The 21228-nt window shown below is 38.6% G+C and overlaps 1 protein-coding gene and 1 pseudogene across 1 annotated transcript; both read left to right on the forward strand.

The window, feature by feature from the left end:
- The first annotated feature begins 1271 nt into the window (after positions 1-1271).
- On the forward strand, positions 1272-4943 carry LOC139614014 (interferon-gamma-inducible GTPase 10-like). The gene is made up of 3 exons (XM_071471081.1): positions 1272-2060; positions 2909-3474; positions 4552-4943. The coding sequence occupies exons 2-3, from the start codon at positions 2916-2918 to the stop codon at positions 4941-4943; spliced, it is 951 nt and encodes a 316-aa protein (XP_071327182.1). The 5' UTR covers positions 1272-2060; positions 2909-2915.
- Positions 4944-14872: 9929 nt separating this feature from the next.
- LOC139614221 (interferon-inducible GTPase 5-like) lies at positions 14873-19046 on the forward strand (annotated as a pseudogene).
- The last annotated feature ends 2182 nt before the right edge of the window (positions 19047-21228 follow it).

The following is a 21228-nucleotide window of genomic DNA, read 5'->3' on the forward strand; positions in this document are numbered from 1 at the left end:
TGGGGATACTGCCAAGGACCAGTCTTATCCTGTTTTGGTCAGATTATAAAATCATGGACCTCTGATCTGTTAGGTGGGTTTTTTCATATTTGGCTGTCAAAGAAGTGTGTCATTGCTGCTGCTGAATGCTGTGTCTCTCCTGTTGTGTTTTGGAGTCTGAGTATATTCTTCAAATTAGAAGTTTCCAACACACTTCAGCCCACTTGTTCATAACTGGACCTCAACCAATTACATCTATTCTGCTGTGTTTGAACTTTTTCTTCATAGGTCTTCTTGTGATGCAGCTCCTTATAGCAAATAAGCACATTTAAAAAAATAAAATAAAATTAGGTTTTATTGAAATATTTAAAATGTTTTTTTAAGAAACAAAGCAAAACAGAAGTTTCTAACTCAACTTCACGTACTTCCAAGGAAAAAGTGTAAAGAGGTAATAACTCCAGCAACATGTGCTGTAAACAGAACTGTAAAGAACTTTATTATTATTATCAAAAACAATGATTGAAGAGATCATTCATTTATTTGAGTGAATGAAATCTAACACTGAAGATAACAGGAATATTACAACAGCAGGTAACTGGTCTAACAGGCTAATGGGTTGATTTATCAGTGCAGGACACTGTCACTTGTAAATGAGAATATTATGGGATACTGCAGAAGAAAATCCCATGATACATCATCCAGTACCTTTGTAATAGACTCGCTGGTGACTATCACACACCATCTACCAGAGGTGGGAGTACTGTAAGTCACACATGTACAAGTCACAAGCAAACCTCAAGTCTTAACCTTCAAGTCCCGAGTTACTGCGAGTCAAATCACTGCTCAGATCAAGCATGAAATTCTGAAGATCAACCCCGGTTTCCATAGTTACATCAGTTCAAAGACAGAGAAGGTTTAGTTTTACTTTAAACAATAATGGAAACTCTCACAGCTGCTTACACTACTGATGTTTGACATTTTGTGCCAGAGTCTGGATCTGCGGAGAAACAAAGTGGAGGTTTCTGGTACAACTTCACCTGCTTCCACAGAAAAAGTCCAAAGAGGCCAAAACTCCAGCAACACTAAACAGAAGAGCTTTGTTAGACTGACGTGTTTCAGCTGGTGGCCTTCATCAAGGTCATCACAAAACATTTTTTAGAGTCTGGATCTGTGACTGCAGCCAGCCACTGCTAGTGACCCACTGAAATACATAAAAACAGTTGCTAGGAGCTTCAGTGACAACAAGCAGGTGAACTCCATCTTTAAACTGCTGCTGTTGGTTGGAAATTCTGTGCAAATCCCATCCAGACCTTCCTATATCAGATTCATACTGACATCTTGTCTTCATGGATTTTCCATAAAATACTATGGAGGACTATACAAAATACTAGAGGAAACCAGCAGGTTATAGTTTCTTGATGCAGAGCTATTTAAGCTGTAAACTACATCTAGACCTTATGCAGGCCAAGAATGTGCTCTGCAAGTTAAAATTAGAATCAACAATGAACAGACTGGGATGAGAAAGATGTCAGAGACACTTCTGCACAAACCAAAATCATCAGAAACCTGAAAATATAAAGGAGTCAAAAACAGTGGAGAAAGAGTGCAGATAGAGAACCACTCCTTTACCACAGTCAAGAGCAGTTCTGCTCTAATTGGGACATCTTATCAGTTACACAGAGGTGAAGATGAGGTTACATTAGTGCACTCATGATGGATTCAAATTTCCCATCAAACTAAGAAGACAAGTTCCAAATACAATCACACTAAAACTTCCCACTGCTTGAGGACAGAAGGTAATTTCAGTGACATTGTGAATATGTATAAGTGAAGCAGAAAGAAGCAGCAGCTCAATAACAATCATACCCCTCCCATCCACATTGTTTGGAAACTGGCTATATCTTCTGATACAGTGGATGAGGAAACATGACTCTCACCGAATGCCTTATATTGTGTGTACTTTTAACAGCAGGAAGTTTTTATTGGCCACAGACTCTAACTGACTGAGGTCTGTACAACTCCCAAACTGTACAACGATGCAGAAAAAGGAGAAAGTAGCAACGCTCCAAAAGCCTCATCCAGTAAGTTGTATATTTACGATTACACATTGCACCATAATGTGTCTTACTATAATGAGTTCACTACAACTTTGTCCTATCTAACATATTGCACTGCATCTTGTGCAGTGTAGTGTAGCTAATGAGGATACAATGGTCAGGGGGAAACAGGCACAAAAAATACATTTCTGAATCTGTCTTTGCATCTTTGATGGTTTTGCTGCTCATTAAAGATCACTAATCACAGACTATACTGTGGCTTACAGCATATTGACTTAAACTATACAAGTTTTTTTTTTTTTGGAAGATAGACCTATATACAGTATATATATTGTGTAATCTAATAACTTTGCATGTTATTTTGGTTTTTTATATGAACACACGCAGATAATTTAACATGTTCCACAATTATAAAAAGGAAACCAGTGTAGCGTGAGGGTTCGATGTGTGGTGGTCTGGATCACTCTTGGTAAAAGAAGCAGCAGGATGGAGACAGATTCACTTTTTAAGCAGCAGTTTACTTTTTTTCACACTTAATCCGCCTCACAGTAACAACACTTACTGTCTCTAAATCAAAGATCGTTAAACTAACCAATCAGAAGCAGGATTCTGACCTCAGACTGAGGTAAATGAAAGGAAACTAGAGAGATGGATTCAGGAGGTTACTGTGACTGTTTTTAAAGATGCACATTTAAATATTCAAACTTGTAACTTGTCACTTAAATATGTAACTAGTTAGCTGTAAACATAAATGTGTAAATAATTAACTGTATAAACACCATAGATATATTTTCAGTAAATTAACACGATTATACAATATGAATTAACATCTAAACCTTAGACAGTGATTTTCTGTTTCTTTATTTTTCAAGGAGTGACATGGAAAATCCAACTGATAATGAAGCATTTCTGAAAGAAATTAGAGAAGATCTGCGAAATAATGGGGCTGCCTCAGCGGCTACAAAGATCCAGGAGTATTTGGATCAGCAGAATAACATTCCACTAAATATTGGCATCACAGGAGAGTCTGGCTCTGGTAAATCCACCTTTGTTAATGCTTTTAGAGTCATAGACAACAGAGATGAGAGGGCTGCTCCTACTGGTTGTGTAGAAACCACCTCACAGTTTAGTCCATACACCCATCCAAAGTATCCCAACGTCACACTGTGGGATCTCCCTGGTGTTGGTACCACCAAGTTTCCAGCTGACAAGTACATGAAGCATGTTGGATTTGAGAAGTTTGACTTCTTCATCATCATCTCAGAAACTCTTTTCAAAGAAAATGATGTGAAGCTCGCTCAGGAGATTCAGAGGATGGGGAAGAAGTTCTACTTTGTTCGCTCAAAGATCGACCAGGACTCACATAATGCAGAAAGGAGTCAGAGAGAGTTCAACGCAGAAAGCACTCTGGCACGAATCAGGGAAAACTGCATTCAAGGTAAGGGCAATTATTTATGAATATTGTAAGCCTACTCACTGGATTACAGTTGTTGAAAACAAACTAATCTTCTTTTGATACTTAAAAAATGTGGCTCAGGACTTAGAGCGGATTGTCCAATAATCAGAAGGTTGGTGGTTTGATCCTCCAGGCTGCATGTTGAAGTGTCCTCGGGCAAGATACTGAACCCCATATTGCCCCTGATGGCTGACCCATCAGTGTACGAGTGTGTGTGTGGGTGTAATGTATGAATGGGTGAGTGAATGGTTGAAGGTGGCTTGCATTGTAAAGTATTTGGGGGGGTCTATTAAACTAGAAAAGCAGTCCATTTACGTTTTGCTTTTAGGGGGAAACACTGTACCCTGAACCCTTGATGAGAAAATTGCACAATGCACAAGGTGAGATTATAGAACAGAAATAACAATATTTCAACAATACTTCTGAAATAATTCCTTCATACATTCACACCCAAGATTTCTGGTTGATAGATTTATTTAAATAGTTGTATCCCTTCCTGTGTATACATTGTGTTGTCTGTGCTGCTTTTTTACCAGTTGGTTTTCCAATTTAAATCTTTTATTATTTTTATATTGGTATATTTTTTTTTCTTTCTCTCTATATTTTCTGATTTTGTATGATCTAAATTTTTTTACACTGAGTTGATCATGTGTTTTACCCCACCTGCACATCCGCCACTTCATTAAAAAACTTTGTGTTGTTTTATATGCATGAATAAATAAATCAAGTCCAGTCAACCAATCTTTCATGTGAAATACTGACAGCTTTTATGATTCCAGGCCACTAACAATTAGTCAGATGAAACAGTCTGAGATTAGAGGAGAAAATCACTTTTGCCTAAAACTTATATGCAACAAGGTTCAAAAGCTGCTTCATTGTAAATATTCATGAGCCAATAAGTGGGCAGCCCGAGGTGAGAGGAGGATTTTCAAATTTGAACAATTTACAATCCTCCACATATGATCCACCTGTCTTTGTGTTGCCTGGAGAAGATTTTTTAGTAGTTTTATGATAAGTTCACCCTCTGATATTGACTTCTTCATCCTCTTTGTGACACAGGTCTTCAAAAACAAGGCATTGAGTCTCCACAGGTCTTCCTGGTGTCCAGCTTTAAACTACACCACTATGATTTCCATCAGTTACAGGAAATCCTAGAGAGAGAGCTTCCTGCTCAGAAGAGGAACGCTCTGCAGCCCGCCCTGCCCAATATCAACCGTGGGATCATCGAGAAGAAGAAAGAGGTTTTAAAGACAACAATAATGTGCCAAGCCTCTATATCTGCACTCATAGCAGCTGCACCAGTCCTTGGACTCTCCTTTGCTGCTGATCTAGCCAGTCTGGTTATTGCCATTAAAATGTACCAAGATGCGTTTGGTCTTGATAGTGAGTCACTGCAGAATCTTGCCAAGTGCTGTGGTGCTGCTCCAGCCAGCTCTTTACTGCTACACTGAGTTTGCCTTGGATAATGGTCGTCAATAATACAGTGTTTGATATGCTTTAATTATAAACCTTATTAACATCATTCATTCTTGATCAGAGCAAAACACACACACACAGAGAGAGAGAGAGAGAGAGAGAGAGAGAGAGAGAGAGAGAGAGAGAGCACACCAGAAAACTACTGCCTTTCACTTGTTAAATTGTTGACATAATATTATGGTTTATATTGGGTTTCTGAAATATGTATATTGTTTTCATGTCTGTGTTATATTCACATACAGAATATACAGTAAAGTCAGCGTCATATGTCAGTCTTGTGTCATGTTGGTGGTATGATGTCAGTATGACTGTCAGATGTGGATCACACGTGTCTGGTTAAAACTCTAGATGACATGCTGCTGCATGGGACACCGTGTGGCTGCTCTAACCTGCTGAAATGAGGCACCGAAAGGAAACCCAACACGCTCCGTGACCAGCACTTTATTTTATCTGAAAACTTCATTTCCCATTGTTGTGAACTTCCCCAAAATAGTTCAGCCTGTAAATTGGTTCCCACTCTGTTGCTTTTCTATGGCATACCTACAGATGGGTGACAAATTAAAAGAAGGAAGGTGCAGTGCCACCACCACGTGTCGTCTTAATGCGCCTTGGCATTGATCTACACACCTCTACTGGGAGGATGAAACACCATTGTTCCCTCCTTTGGTGTTTTGGTGATGGTGGTGGAGAGCGCTGTCTAACATCTCAGTCCAAAATCAGGCTGCGACTGTGAAAAGGCAACAGCCTGTCTATTTTTGCTGGTGTTGCACCTCCTTGGTGTTGCACCTCCTGGCCAAGCCCAGCTTCCTTTGATCTTAGTTTAGAATATGGTCCAGCTTTCACGGTGTAAATAGTTTGTCATTTTGATTTTAAACCAAATTGTTTGCATATTTCCAGGTACATTGTTTCAATTAGAATGATGTCGAATTCACATGTAGTGTGATTTTTTTACGTACATGTGTGTTTTGAGTTATTTTGTTTTGCATTATGGTGGAGAGATACATATTACTTTTGGCGTGTGAAGCCTGTGTTTTCTTCATTCCTGTGAAGGTATGCTTGTTGGAGTTATTTGTCAACTTAGCCTATGTTTCTGATATTTTTGCACTGAAAGAAAATGGATTCATGTTGATGAAATAATGTAATGATTGGCACTATGTTAAGTATATTTTATATATTTTCTATTGTACTTTTAACTGCTTTACGATATTTCGAGTATTGCACCTGTATGTAAAATGTATGTATGTTAGATTGGTAGTCCTTTACTTTACAGGCTGTTAATTATGCAGCACTTGAATAATAATTATGAAGTAATGTGGAGAAATTGCCAAGAAATAGCAGCCAAGTAAAATCTGCAAAGTATCAGTATGGCAAGTTGTTAATTAGCGAGAATTACTGTAAAATATTGGGTAATTGCAGCAGAATAAAGTAGGTTAGTGAGTAATTATATGGGAATTAATTGTTATAAGTACTGTAGTATAGTGTGTAGTATGGTAAAGTATTACCCAACACAAACTGCTTATATAAATACAATGACTATTTGCTTTTTAACAAAACACAAATCCAATGGCATATTTCTCCTAACACATTTGTCATATTTGTGGATGGACACACTGGCACACCAGGAGAGATGGACAGAGAAAAGTCAGACTTCAGCAGAAAGGTTCAGCTCGATTCCTTCATCCTTACTTTTCCTCACAGGATCCACGAAGAAGGGCCTTAGTTTCAATGAACAGGCTAAACTTCCTTTTACTTCCATTTTATCACTGAAAATTAAGCACAAAAAGACAGAATATCCTAAATTCAGCAGAGACGAAGCTCCATTCCAGCACAGCATCACATCCCAGGCTGCTTTAGTTTCAAAATGGATCAGAGATAATCGGCAGTTAGCATCTGTTAGCATTTCTAACAGCAAGCATGCTAGCACTTACTAACTTATGGCTCTGCTAAGGTAGAACAATGCTAACGACATACATGACAAATCTATTTGGAGAACTATGCCATTGGGTCTGTAACACTCAGGTAACATTTAGTCGCCTGTCAATGATGTCATATCCCCTATGCACACGCACCAGTGTTGTGGTTACTGTCAATGTTCTAAATGTTTTTCAATAAAGGTTGAAAAGAAAAGCTCAAGATAGGCTTTTATCCTGATTTAAGCCACATTTTAAGATATACTTTTTACACCTTGGTCGTTTTCAACTATATACAGTTGAAACCAGAAGTTTACGTACACTATATAAAAAGGCACATAACCTTTTTTTTCCTCACCGTCTAACATTAAATCAGATTAAACTTTTCCTGTTTTTGGTCAATTAGGATTACCAAAATTATTTCTATTTGCTAAATGCCAGAATAATGAGAAAAGGATATTTTTAGACAATTTTCAGTCAGAAGTTTACATACACTAAGATTACTATGCCTTTAAACAATTTGGGAAAGCCCAGATGATGATGTTATGTCTTTGGAAGCCTCTGATAGGTTTATTGACAACATTTGAGTTAATTAGAGGCACACTTGTGGATGTATTTTAAGGCACACCTGAAACACACTGCTTTTTTGTGTAACATCACGGGAAAATCAAAAGAAATAAGCCAAGATATCAGGAAGAGAATTGTGGACTTGCACAAGTCTGGTTCGTTCTTGGGTGCAATTTCCAGATGCCTGAAGGTGCCACGTTCATCTGTTCAAACAATTATACGCAAGTATAAACATCATGGGAATGTCCAGCCATCATACCGCTCAGGAAGGAGACGGGTTCCGTGTCCCGGAGATGAACGTGCTTTGGTCTGAAATGTGCATATCAACCCAGGAACAAAAGCAAAAGACCTTGTGAAGATGCTGGCTGAAGCTGGTAAGAGTGTCATTATCAACAGTGAAACAAGTCCTGTACCGACATGGGCTGAAAGGCCACTCTCCCAGGAAGAAGCCATTACTCCAAAAGAAACATAAAAAAGCCAGATTACAGTTTGCAAATGCACACAGGGACAAAGACCTTAATTTTTGGAGACATGTCCTGTGGTCTGACGCAACTAAAACTGAACTTTTTGGCCATAATGACCACCGTTACATTTGGAGGAAAAAGGGGGAAGCTTGCAAGCCTGAGAACACCATCCCAACTGTGAAATCTGGGGGTGGCAGCATCATGTTGTGGGGTTGTTTTGCTGCAGGAGGGACTGGTGCACTTCACAAAATAGACGGCATCATGAGGAAAGAACATTATGTGGAAATACTGAAGCAACATCTCAAGACATCAGCTAGGAAGTTAAAGCTTGGGTGCAAATGGGTTTTCCAAATGACAATGACCCTAAGCATACTGCCAAACTGGTTACAAAGTGGCTTAAGGATAGCAAAGTCAATGTTTTGGAGTGGCCATCACAAAGCCCTGATCTCAGTCCTATTGAAAATTTATGGGCAGAGCTGAAAAGGCATGTGTGAGCAAGGCGGCCTACAAACTTGGCTCAGTTACACCAGTTCTGTCAGGAGGAATGGGCCAAAATTCCTGCAAACTATTGTGAGAAGCTTGTGGAAGCATATCCAAAATGTTTGACCCAAGTCATACAGTTTAAGGGCAATGCTACCAAATACTAATGAAATGTATGTAAACTTCTGTCTCTCAAGAAAGTAATAAAAAATTGTCTAAAAAATTAACTCTCTCATTATTCTGGCATTTAGCAAATAAAAATAATTTTGGTAATCCTAATTGACCAAAAACAGGTGTTATGTCCCTTTGGTGTAGTCTAGGGGTGGACAGGGACAGTAAACAGGACAAATCAAGGATTTGTAATGAGCCAACTGGCAGTTTGATGATTTATTATACAACTTAAACTTTAACACAAAAATACCAAAAGGTTAACAAATGTGGGGGGGAGAAAGGCGAAGGTGGTGTGCCAAAGGAATGAAAATAAATAAAACAAAATGAGGCCTACCTCTAACTACTGTCACTGAAACAAAACACACAAAAGAAAACCTGTCTAATCTGATCTAAAGAAAACTTCCCAAACCAAAAACAAGGGGTGGCACCCACCACTAACCTGGTGTTTCTAGACAAAACAAAACTATGTGGTGAAAATGTAAAGGGTACCCCAACTTACCTATCCTTTCTCCTCACACAAACCTTCAAGTAACAATCTAGTCAACACGACACAACACAGGCAGTCTACTAGGGCTATAAGGGGAAAATGAGAGAGAGGGAGCTCCTCATCCAGGCTCCCCTTTATGTAAACTCCCGGCAGATGATTGGCCACTCGGACAGCCTGGGAACCAATAGGCCGTCCTCCAGTCTGCTCAGGTGTAATCCAGTCAACCCATCAGCACCTAGAGGGAAAACTAGGTGAGGGAGAAAGACAGGAAACAGAGGGAGGAGGAAAACGACAACAAAAAACACTATGCCCCTGCATGGCACGTAACAACAGGAAAAGGAGAGATCTTCTCCTCTAATTTCAGACTGTTTCATCTGACTAATTGTTAGTGGCCTGGAATCATAAAAAGTAAGTAGGCTTACAATATTCATAAATAATTGCCCTTACCTTGAATGCAGTTTTCCCTGATTTGTGCCAGAGTGCTTTCTGCGTTGAACTCTCTCTGACTCCTTTCTGCATTATGTGAGTCCTGGTCGATCTTTGAGCGAACAAAGTAGAACTTCTTCCCCATCCTCTGAATCTCCTGAGCGAGCTTCACATCATTTTCTTTGAAAAGAGTTTCTGAGATGATGAAGAAGGCAAACTTTTGCTCCCACAGACATGACTTACCATGAAGTATCTTGCTGCGCCATGTTAAAGCTTTGTAGAAAGTGTCTGTGGCTGCTTGACAACAAGTAAGGGTGCATCGAAGGGTCAAAATAGTGGCAGCCAGTGACGGTGTAAAATAAAGAATTTTTGGCGGCACGTGATTAACATGATTTTTTTTTTAAACCATAAAAACTAATTGTTATGTGTTTGCTTAAGTTAAAATATAATGAAAGCCTACATTCAGTTCTGAAGGTCTTAGTCCAGTCCAGTTTAACCTGCAGGAGTTTCTAAGGGCTGGTGCAACATGTTTTTCTGCCACAGTGGAAAACAAGTTTATAGCGTCTCCCAACATATTTTAAGGAGAAAATCTGCTAAATAGCAATAATTACAGCAGTCACAGATGGTGAGCGCAAAAAGACTGATGCCTGAAATGGTCATGTCAGAGAAAATATGCGAGAGAAATGACAGTAGGAGAGGAACGGACTCACTACAGTTACTCAATCAGCTGATTGGTGGCCACTAGGAAAGTGAGCGGTCTACAAACATAAATTTAACTTCAGGGTGAGCCCAGGCCAAAGTAACATACATAACATGCCTAACTAGAAACAAAATCCACAACACTGAAACTAACACAAAAAGGTTATAATAGTAATTTCCCTGTCACACTAAAAAAAACAGGAGGAAAAAGTTTTGAACCAAAACAGCAACTCTCACCCACAGAGATTCAGAGATTTACGTACATGTTAAATCATGCCAGCAGTATGTAAGATGGACCACAATTACAGCTGAATGATACAGCAATAAAATGACTCTGTTGTTTCTTAAGCAGCGATGATGTGATGATGATGAAGAAAACTCCGCTGACACCGTCTTGCTTGTATATAAAGAAGTTTATTCCAAAGAAGTCCAGCATCAAATCAAGCACTCGAGATTGCCTGAGAGAGGAGTCGAAGCCAATGTGAATCTCCTCTGAATAACTGCTCTAACTCCCCACCTATATGAGTTGGTTGTCTTCCTAAACCTAAGACAACGTATGTAATCCATACCATAAAAGGCCTCATTCAGAAGGACAGTCATCTTCCAAAACCCCTAGACCTAGGACCAAAAAAGGCCACATTCTCCTAAACAGAGAAGCACCCATCTCCCAGTGCATCCTCTGACTTGGGGCCCCTATCTAAACATACCAAACCCATAAAGTTACACATCCTATAGAGCCCCAGACACTACAACTCACAGGCAGGTTTAGCATGTGAAACAGATGAGGCCTTTTTTTCATCCATCTTCAGGAGCAAATGACAATCACCCAGCATCAGACCAGCAACACTCAAGCTGTTAAAATGGCGCCTTTTTATTCTGTGTCTCGGCTAATGACCTCGGGAGACTTCATTCACAGGGATCCACTGCCTGCTCACATATTAACACACTCTTTTCTTTTCCTATAATTATACACACACACATCCTCACACCCCTAAATACATATTCATTTCTCCCACTACCAATGAAACAAAACCCCACTAAACCACATTACATTTACCACAATAAAATACATACATCTAAACCACCCCACACCAATTTACACTTGGTTACCCCCGGAACTATAAATGGGGTCTATGGGGTCCGTTGTCTGGGGAAGTCTTTTGCCTGAAGACCCTGAAGACAAAGAAACTGGTGAGTAGTTAACACACTTTATGATCTCCCTCATTGCACCTTCATACACTTATAGAACATACACATTACATCAACCATTACATTCTTTTGGCTTAACTCTAAGCTCATTGTTTTATCCATTAAAACATGGCTGCACATTTACTCCCATGTCCCTCTCTTTCAGGTTGAGCTGTGTGGCCCACACAGCACCTACAAGCCAATCAAGTGCATAAAAAGGACAATAAATATGGAGGCAAATATTCTATCAATCAATAGTGCAAAGTATAGCCATCCAAATGTGCAAAATGCAATGTAATCAAATGTATTGTGCAAATCTACAACAAAGTGCTGTTGCTCCTATTAAAGTGCTTGTGCTATGATTGAAGTGCATGTGTTTCCATACCCTAACAGTCAAAAGTGCATAGTGCCATGTTTACAAAGCCAGGTGACAAAGCGCTCTTCGTCACACAGTACCACAAAGTAAAACCAGTAGCTGAAATTCAGCAAACCAAAAGGCTCTAAATAAACCTTTCACAATGTTACCAGAGAGCCATAGTTAACACATACCTCAAATATAGCTCCTAACACACATACATATAGGCAGGCAACAGAGAGAGAGAGAGACCTGAAGTACAGCTCCTCAGCTTCGCCCAATGTCAGCCGTGGGATCATCGAGAAGAAAAAGATTTTACAGTCAAAAATAAAGTCTTAAATCTTAAAGCAGTGACGACATCACCACTGGCTGAAGCAGAAATAACAAAAGATGTGGTTGTTAAGGTATTATCCTTCTCTGCAAGTGAAGCTGCTTTGATGGCAGCAGAGGAAGGATCAAGATTCATTCCAATATTTGGAATCCCAGCAGCAATGACCCTCTCTTATTAAACTTTTTTTTTTTTTTTTATCACTTACTTTTATGTGTTGGATTCTTCGGCCTTGGTGTAGGTACAGTATGTGATCTACTGAGTGCCATTCTAGTGATTACTATTACTACACATCTATATGTGGGACCTGCATTGTGCTATGTTCTTTCCTCCTGCAGTCCAAATTTTAGTATTTTTGGACTTCATAGACTTCATAGATACATCACTCATAGACACATCTGGTCAGATGTGTCTATGAATCCTTGAGTATTATGGACTTCTCTCTAGGTGCAGTCAGCTGCCTGACATGGAGGTGAGAGCACATCAGTGTGTGGTAAGTTATCACTTTCAGTCCTGACTTCAAGCACGTACTGTTTCAGATGACTCTTTTCTCTGTTGCCTGAACTGTAGCACATGTAACATCATGGTGGAACTAGTTTTATGTGTGAAATCAAGGGGAACGGGGAACTGCAGTGCCCTTGCCTCATCTAAACCTTCCCAACCGGTGAAGAGAAGCAGAGTGAATCAGTGAGCTGAAGAAGGTCACAGGAGGAAGCTGCAGATCAGAACAAGACACCTGCTGATTGGACTGATTTTAACCAGGAGAACAGAGTTAGTTTATCACGCTTCACAGCTAAATCATACAAAATACTTTTTCCACATTATCCAGTGGGCATTATGGGCACGGGCCCAGGGGCCCACGCACACTTGGGGCCCAAGCAGCAGTTTGGGGAAGAAAAAAAAAATATCTTTTTTTCTTTTTAATTTCAGGTAATGACATCATGTATAATCAATAAAAAGCACACTGATATTTTTTTTAAGGTAAACAGAGTGATATAATTGGTCAAGTGCAAGTGTGGAAACCAAAGAAAGACTTCCCTTATATATCCTTTTTCGAAATACACCAGGGAGAGGCCTTCCTCGGGAATCCCGATAGTCAGTCACTATAATATAAGTTAGCTCAAGCAGTTTATTGCATACGCAGCCTCTTCCTAATGGAAAACCTCAAAGAATGCTTTGGAAGCCTACCGTCTTATTTCAGACCTAATTGTAGTGAAAGGGATAGTTTGGATTATTTGGCGTGGGGTTGTATAGACAGTGTGTTACCTGCAGTAGATTGAGATCAGTGTGCTTCCAGTTCAGAGAAGCAGCTGGGAGCACCAGCACAGAAGCAAAGCGACGAGTTGCTGTGGATGGGTCAACAGAAAAAACATGTTTCAGACACTTTTAAAAGTTGTCCACCGAAACAATCCAAGATCTGTTTAAATGTACACTTCATTTAGAATATTTCCCTTATTACCCCAGGTACATGTTATCACACATTTTCTCATAAACTTCTGATCATATATTTCATCATATTTCATCAAACATGATATTCTAATGCATAGATTCAATTATTTGATATATCTTATCGCACATCTTAATCGTGTTAGATCATATAACACGTTGCAGAATGTATTTTGATGTTGCCTGATTACTTTATATAACTCTGAGTGTCATCTTTAGTGAAAATAACCACAACATGTATCAGGTTTATACCTAGTTTGTCTGAAAAAAAGTCTCTAAATCTAGCGACAATGTGCCAAGTTATCAACACTGCAGACTGTAAGAACCCCCCAATAGAACCTGTTTGCACTAGAAAATCCAATTCAATGATGAGGTACTCAGCCGATCAGTGAAATGTGAAAGGTGAAATACAGGTAAAACATCTTTGTACATATATGGTACATTACATCAAATGCCACCGAAAGTAAAGGTCTTGTCTGCACAGATCACCATGGCAACAGACTGCGACCACAACTGTCAGAGCAACCTTCTTGAACTACATCCGCTCATTGCAAGAAGCCCTGCCCTAAATACACTTCCCTTTTTTACTTTAATGTCAATAATTACAAACATACACACTAAGCACACTAAGTATAACTTCAGCAAAACCTCCTGAATACATAAATTAAGCATAATACTAAGCATATTTTTATATATATATATCTATACATGCTTATATATTATGGTATGCCGTTTAGGTACGGCATGCCATTTAGGAAATTATTATATATAATATGAAGTTAAGTCTGAATATATGGAATGAAACTTGAATATATGGAATGAAATTTGTATATATGGAATGAAACCTGAATGTATTGAATATATATATATATATTAGGGCTGTCAAAGTTTTGACGTGCGATTAACTGCCGCACATTCTGTGATTATGAACTTTGGCCCACTCCCATAGTTTGGTAAATTGGGAAGCGATGCAGCAGTAATGTTGTGGATGGCGAGCAGAAACAAACCTTCTTGAGCAGAAATGGATAAAGAAAAAGGTCTTTTGAATAGCCAATTCAACCTCAAAGGCTGCATGCAGTACCCTTGAGATTATTCTGGAGAATATTCTTGACAGTATTTGTCATTGTTTTGGATTGTTGCAATAATAATAAACATACATTTGCGTAAAGCAAGCATATTTGTCCAATACCATGTTGATAAGAACATAAAAACTTGAAAAATATCCCGTTAAGGTACATTTAGAACAGATTTTTTTAAAAAAGTGTGATTAATTTGCGATTAATCACGAGTTAACTATGGACAGTCATGCAATTAATCGCGATTAAAAATTTTCATTGACTGACAGCCCTAATCCAAACCTTAGACAGTGATTTTCTGTTTCTTTATTTTTCAAGGAGTGACATGGAAAATCCAACTGATAATGAAGCATTTCTGAGAGAAATTAGAGAAGATCTGCGAAATAATGGGCCTGCCTCAGCGGCTACAAAGATCCAGGAGTATTTGGATCAGCAGAATAATATTCCACTAAATATTGGCATCACAGGAGAGTCTGGCTCTGGTAAATCCACCTTTGTTAATGCTTTTAGAGGCATAGACAACAGAGATGAGAGGGCTGCTCCTACTGGTTGTGTAGAAACCACCTCACAGTTTAGTCCATACACCCATCCAAAGTATCCCACTGTTACAATGTTGGATCTCCCTGGTATTGGAACCACCAAGTTTCCAGCTGACAAGTACATGAAGCATGTTGGATTTGAGAGGTTTGACTTCTTCATCATCATCTCAGAAACTCTTTTCAAAGAAAATGATGTGAAGCTCGCTCAGGAGATTCGGAGGATGGGGAAGAAGTTCTACTTTGTTCGCTCAAAGATCGACCAGGACTCACATAATGCAGAAAGGAGTCAGAGAGAGTTCAACGCAGAAAGCACTCTGGCACGAATCAGGGGAAACTGCATTCAAGGTAAGGGCAATTATTTATGATTATTGTAAGCCTACTCACTGGATTGCAGTTGTTGAAAACAAACTAATCTTCTTTTGATACTTAAAAAATGTGGCTCAGGACTTAGAGCGGATTGTCCAATAATCAGAAGGTTGGTGGTTTGATCCTCCAGGCTGCATGTTGAAGTGTCCTCGGGCAAGATACTGAACCCCATATTGCCCCTGATGGCTGACCCATCAGTGTACGAGTGTGTGTGTGGGTGTAATGTATGAATGGGTGAGTGAATGGGTAAAGGTGGCTTGCATTGTAAAGTGTTTGGGGGGGGTCTATTAGACTAGAAAAGCAGTCCATTTTCATTGTGTATTCACTTAAGTTTTAGCATTTCTGGGGAAACATTGCCTGCATTCAGTGACGGCTTCCCTGCTGAACTGCTGTGTCCACATTCTGCAGCGCTGCTCTTGCCAGCTCCATCATGCTGCAATGAGTTTGCATTAGATAATGGCCATCAATTTGATCAGAATGTTTGATTATTTTCATTGTAACCCATGATGAGAAAATTGTAGCTCAAGTCTTATTCTCAATGTTATTTTGTGTGGCTCACAGTGCGATTACTAACAAAGCAGTGAAGGTTCCCTCAATACATACACCTCACTTCATCAGTGAGCATGTTAGTTTCACTTTTCTTGTTAAAGTCTGAGTGTAGACAACAATCTGCAAATATTACAATGTTAATTGTCCAAAGTGACATAAAAAAATCTTATTGCCTTAATGCACAAGGTGAGATTATAGAACAGAAATAACAATATTTCAACAATATTTCTGAAATCATTCCTTCATACATTCACACCCAAGATTTCTGGTTGATAGATTTATTTAAATAGTTGTATCCCTTCCTGTGTATACATTGTGTTGTCTGTGCTGTTTTTTTACCAGTTGGTTTTCTAATTGAAATTTTGTATTATTTTTATATTAGTATATGTTTTTTTCTTTCTCTCGATATTTTCTGATTTTGTATGATCTAATTTTTTTTTACATTGAGTTGATGGTCATGTTTTTTACCCCACCTGCACATCCGCCACTTCATTAAAAAAAAACTCATTTATATTGTTTTATATGTATGAATGAATAAATCAAGTGAAGTCAACCAATCTTTCATGTGAAATACTGACAGCTTTTATGATTCCAGGCCACTAACAATTAGTCAGATGAAACAGTCTGAGATTAGAGGAGAAAATCACTTTTGCCTAAAACTTATATGCAACAAGGTTCAGAAGCTGCTTCATTGTAAATATTCATGAGCCAATAAGTGGGCAGCCCGAGGTGAGAGGAGGATTTTCAAATTTGAACAATTTACAATCCTCCACATATGATCCACTTGTCTTTGTGTTGCCTGGAGAGGGTTACTGTGTCCTGACATGAGGAACCAAGTTTTATGATAAGTTCACCTTCTGATATTGACTTATTCATTCTCTTTGTGACACAGGTCTTCAAAAACAAGGCATTGAGTCCAGCTTTGAGCTCCACCACTATGATTTCCATCATTTACATGAAATCCTAGAGAGAGAGAGCTTCCTGCTCACAAGAGGAACACTCTGCAGCCCGCCCTGCCCAATATCAACCGTGGGATTATCGAGGAAAAGAAAAAGATTTTAAGGTCAACAATAATGTGCCATGCCTTTATAGCTGCATTCTCAGCAGATGCACCAGTCCCTGGACTCTCCATTGCTGCTGATCTAGCCAGTCTGGTTACTGCCATTAAAATGTACCAAGATGCGTTTGGTCTTGATAGTGAGTCACTGCAGAATCTTGCCAGTAGCACAGGTGTGCCTTTGGCTGCTCTTAAAGCAGTAACGACATCACCACTGGCTGCAGTAGATATAACCAAAGAGCATGTTGTTAAGTTACTAACCTTGTCTGCAAACACTGCTGTCTTAATGGCAGCAGAGGAAGTATCCAGATTCATTCCAATAATTGGGATCCCAGCAGCAATGGGCTTCTCTTTAGCCTCCACCCGCAGAATGCTCAGTATGTCCCTCGACATGCTCGCTGAGGATGCACAGAAAGTATTAAAAAGGGCCCTGGGTTTGTGAGATCATTAATGAAGGGACGGCTAGCTCGCTGAAATGCTCTAGTTTGCATGTGTCCACACCTCCATGTGTCTGCTGTGGTGCTGCTCCAGCCAGCTCTTTCCTGCTACACTGAGTTTGCCTTGGATAATAATAATAATAATACAATGTTTGATATGCTTTAATTATAAACCTTATTAACATCATTCATTCTTGTTCAGAGCAAAACACAGAGAGAGAGAGGGAGAGAGAGAGAGAGAGAGAAAGAGAGAGAGAGCACACCAGAAAACTACTGCCTTTCACCTGTTAAATTGTTTTTTTTTTAACAGATTTTTTATTTAACATATACATACATACATACAAACACAAACTCAACAAACACCGAGGGGATGTATATTATATGCAGTTATATTTGTTTGAAGTTCTTTAAGAGTCCTTTCTCTTTTTTTTTTTTCCAATGACTCATTCATTCATTCATTCCAAATGCCCTCACGAGCATTCCGCGTTAATATAAGTACTTTACAAGTGAGAGCAACAACAATACAAAAAAGAAAGAGAAAGAACATTCCCTCCTATAATACAAAAAATAAGTAAATAAATAAATAAATATAATTAAAAATAAAAATATAAATTAGAGGTGAGTAGAGTCCCGGCATTGCCTGTATTAATAATGACCATCTTTTATCAAACATATCCATTTTCAGCTGTAGTCTTGCTGTGATTTTTTCCATGATAAACACATTTTTTACCCTGTCTCTCCATTGCATTATGTTTGGAGGCTGTGGTTTCAACCAGGAAGCTGTTATTGTCTTTTTTGCTATTAGCAGCAGGATTCTCAGTAAATATTTAAAGCTCTTATCTATCATACTGTCAGGAATTATACCCAGAATGTAAAGTGCTGATTCCAGAGGAAAGTTAATGCCCATAATCTGTTTAATTTCCTTTTGAACATTCTTCCAAAAATCCTGTATTTTTGGGCAATCCCAGAATATATCAGTGGAGTCACCCACTGCTCCACACTCCCTCCAACATAAGTCAGTTGTATTGCTGTATTTCAATGTGATGAACGGAGTGTAAAAGTAGCGCATTTTAACTTTCCAATCAAATTACCTCCATGTTGGACTATTAGTTAGTTTATGTCCCTCTTTAAATGTTTCCTCCCACTCTTCTTCTGATATTATGATATTCGCTTCCAGTTCCCATTTTTCTTTGATATCCAAGTTGTTATCATTGCAATCGTGTTGTAGTCCCTTATAGATTTTTGATATAATCCCTTTTTTTGACTTGTCCTCTGAGAACAACCATATCACTTCCTCTAATTTGGATGGTGCCTTATAGATATTCTCCCATTCCTGATGTTTCTGTAGGTAATCTCTTAACTGTAAGAATCTGTAAAAGTCATGAGCTGGTAAGTTAAATTCTTTTTGAAGTTGTGTGAATGATTTCATTGTTTGTCCCTGAAACATTTGATCGATATATATTAGTCCCTTGTCAGCCCATCTATTAAATCCTGAGTCTATGGTAGATGGTACAAAGTCTGCATGGGTTCTTTGCTATTCTAGTAGCCCTGCCTACAGAATTTGACAGTTTCAGCTTCTTTTGCACTGCTGACCAGATTTTCATTGTTCCCTTAATCCATTCGTTACCCATCCTGAGCCTCTTCCAAGCCTTTTCATTTAAAAATGGAAGTGATTCTAAAGGTGTATTTTGACATCCATTTTGCTCCATCTCCACCCACACTGAATCTTTCTCTGTAGTGATCCACATAATTAAGGCTCTGAGTTGTGCTGCCCAATAATAATTTCTTAAATTAGGTAAGTTCAACCCTCCCCTTTCTTTTTTGCTGAGAAGCGTCTTGTATTTAATTCTTGCTTTTTTATTTTGCCATAAGAATTACGATATAATTTTATCTAATTTTTTTAGAAAAGCTCCGGAAATCACAATAGGCAACGACTGGAACAGGAACAACAATCTTGGTAGTATATTCATTCTTACTGCTTCTTAATGCTGGTAAACATAGTTTTTTGAAGAATTCTTGTGTTTTGGTCTCAGTGAGAGTAAGATTAGGCTCTGAGTCACTATATAAATTTTTATAGTATTCCGCAAAGGCCTCCGCTATCTCTTTTGGCTTAGCCATGATTAAATTTGAACTGGGATGTCTTATTTTTGTAACTATTCTATTTGTTTGAGCTTTTCGCAGTTGGAATGCCAGTAACCGGCTTGCTCTGTTGCCCATCTCATAATATCTTTGATTTATAAAACGAAGCGCTCCTTCTGCTTCATATGTTAAAAGTTCATCTAACTCACGTCTCACTTTTTTTAATTCGAGGAGAATAGAGTTGTTAGATGTTCTTTTATGTTCTAGCTCCAACTCTCTGATTTTGCTTTCTAACTTTCCTTGCTGTTCCAATTGAGCTTTTTTCAACCTGGAAGTTATTTCTATTATTTTCTCTCTTATGACTGCTTTTCCTCCCTCCCATAGAATCAATGGTGAGACCTCGCCATTGTCATTTATTTGAAAGTATTCCTTTAAATTTGATTTTGACAACCTTTTCATCTGATAAGATTGACACATTGAGTCTCCAATACTTAAAGAAGGATTCCCTGCCCAGCTCAAGGGATAGTATGACGGGAGCATGGTCACTAATAGTTATGGACTCCATACTGCAGTCCCTGACTTTATGTATTTCTTGTTTTGACACACAGAAAAAATCTATTCTTGAATAACTACTATGTGGGTTAGAATAGAAGGTAAAGTCTCTTCCTTTAGGATTATTATGTCTCCATGGATCAACAAGGCCTAATTCTTTTACAACATTATTTAATACTCTAGATTTTTTTATGTATGGTCCCCTCTCTGATGGCAACCTGTCTAATCTTCCATTCTGTATGGTATCGAAATCCCCCCCGAAAATTATCATCCCTCGTCCGTCACTGGTAAGTATATTAGCTATGTTTTTAAAGAATGTTTCATTTTCTTCATTTGGGGCATAGATATTTAATATCGAAATAATCATATCTCCTATTGTGCCAACCACCATGATATATCTTCCCATATCATCTTTAATCACTTTCTCTGCAGAAAATGGTAGGGATTTATTGATTAGTATGGCCACACCCCTTTTCTTGCCATATGAAGCATGAAATACTTGGTTTACCCATTCCCTTTTCAGTTTTTTATGTTCATTTGCACTCAAGTGAGTTTCTTGTATTAGTGCGATTGCACATTGTAATTTCTTCAGCTGACTCAATATTTTCTTCCTCTTTATGGGATGATTTAGACCGTGCACATTATAAGAAACGAGGTTCAACCTATTCATGATACTTTAAGATGTAGGCCATCAACTCTGTTCCTCCTGTAAATCAAAACAACGGAGCAAAATGGTACCCAGCGAAAAAACAAACAAACAATACACATCTCCCTCGGAACTACTATACAAAAAAAACACGTGACTCCCAAAATTCACTTTAATTAACCTGTAATGATTTATTAAGCACAAAAAGGCAGAATATCCTAAATTCAGCAGAGACGAAGCTCCATTGCAGCACAGCATCACGTCCCAGGCTGCTTTAGTTTCAAAATGGATCAGAGATAATCGGCAGTTAGCATCTGTTAGCATTTCTGACAGCAAGCATGCTAGCACTTACTTACTTATGGTTCTGGTAAGGTAGCATGATGCTAACGACATACATGACAAATCTATTTGGAGAACTATGCCATTGGGTCTGTAACA

The sequence above is a fragment of the Trachinotus anak genome, unplaced genomic scaffold (genome assembly GCF_046630095.1).
Source record: "Trachinotus anak isolate AG129_WGS33_773 ecotype Australia unplaced genomic scaffold, CSIRO_AGI_Tana_v1 ptg000033l, whole genome shotgun sequence".
Taxonomy (NCBI): domain Eukaryota; kingdom Metazoa; phylum Chordata; class Actinopteri; order Carangiformes; family Carangidae; genus Trachinotus; species Trachinotus anak.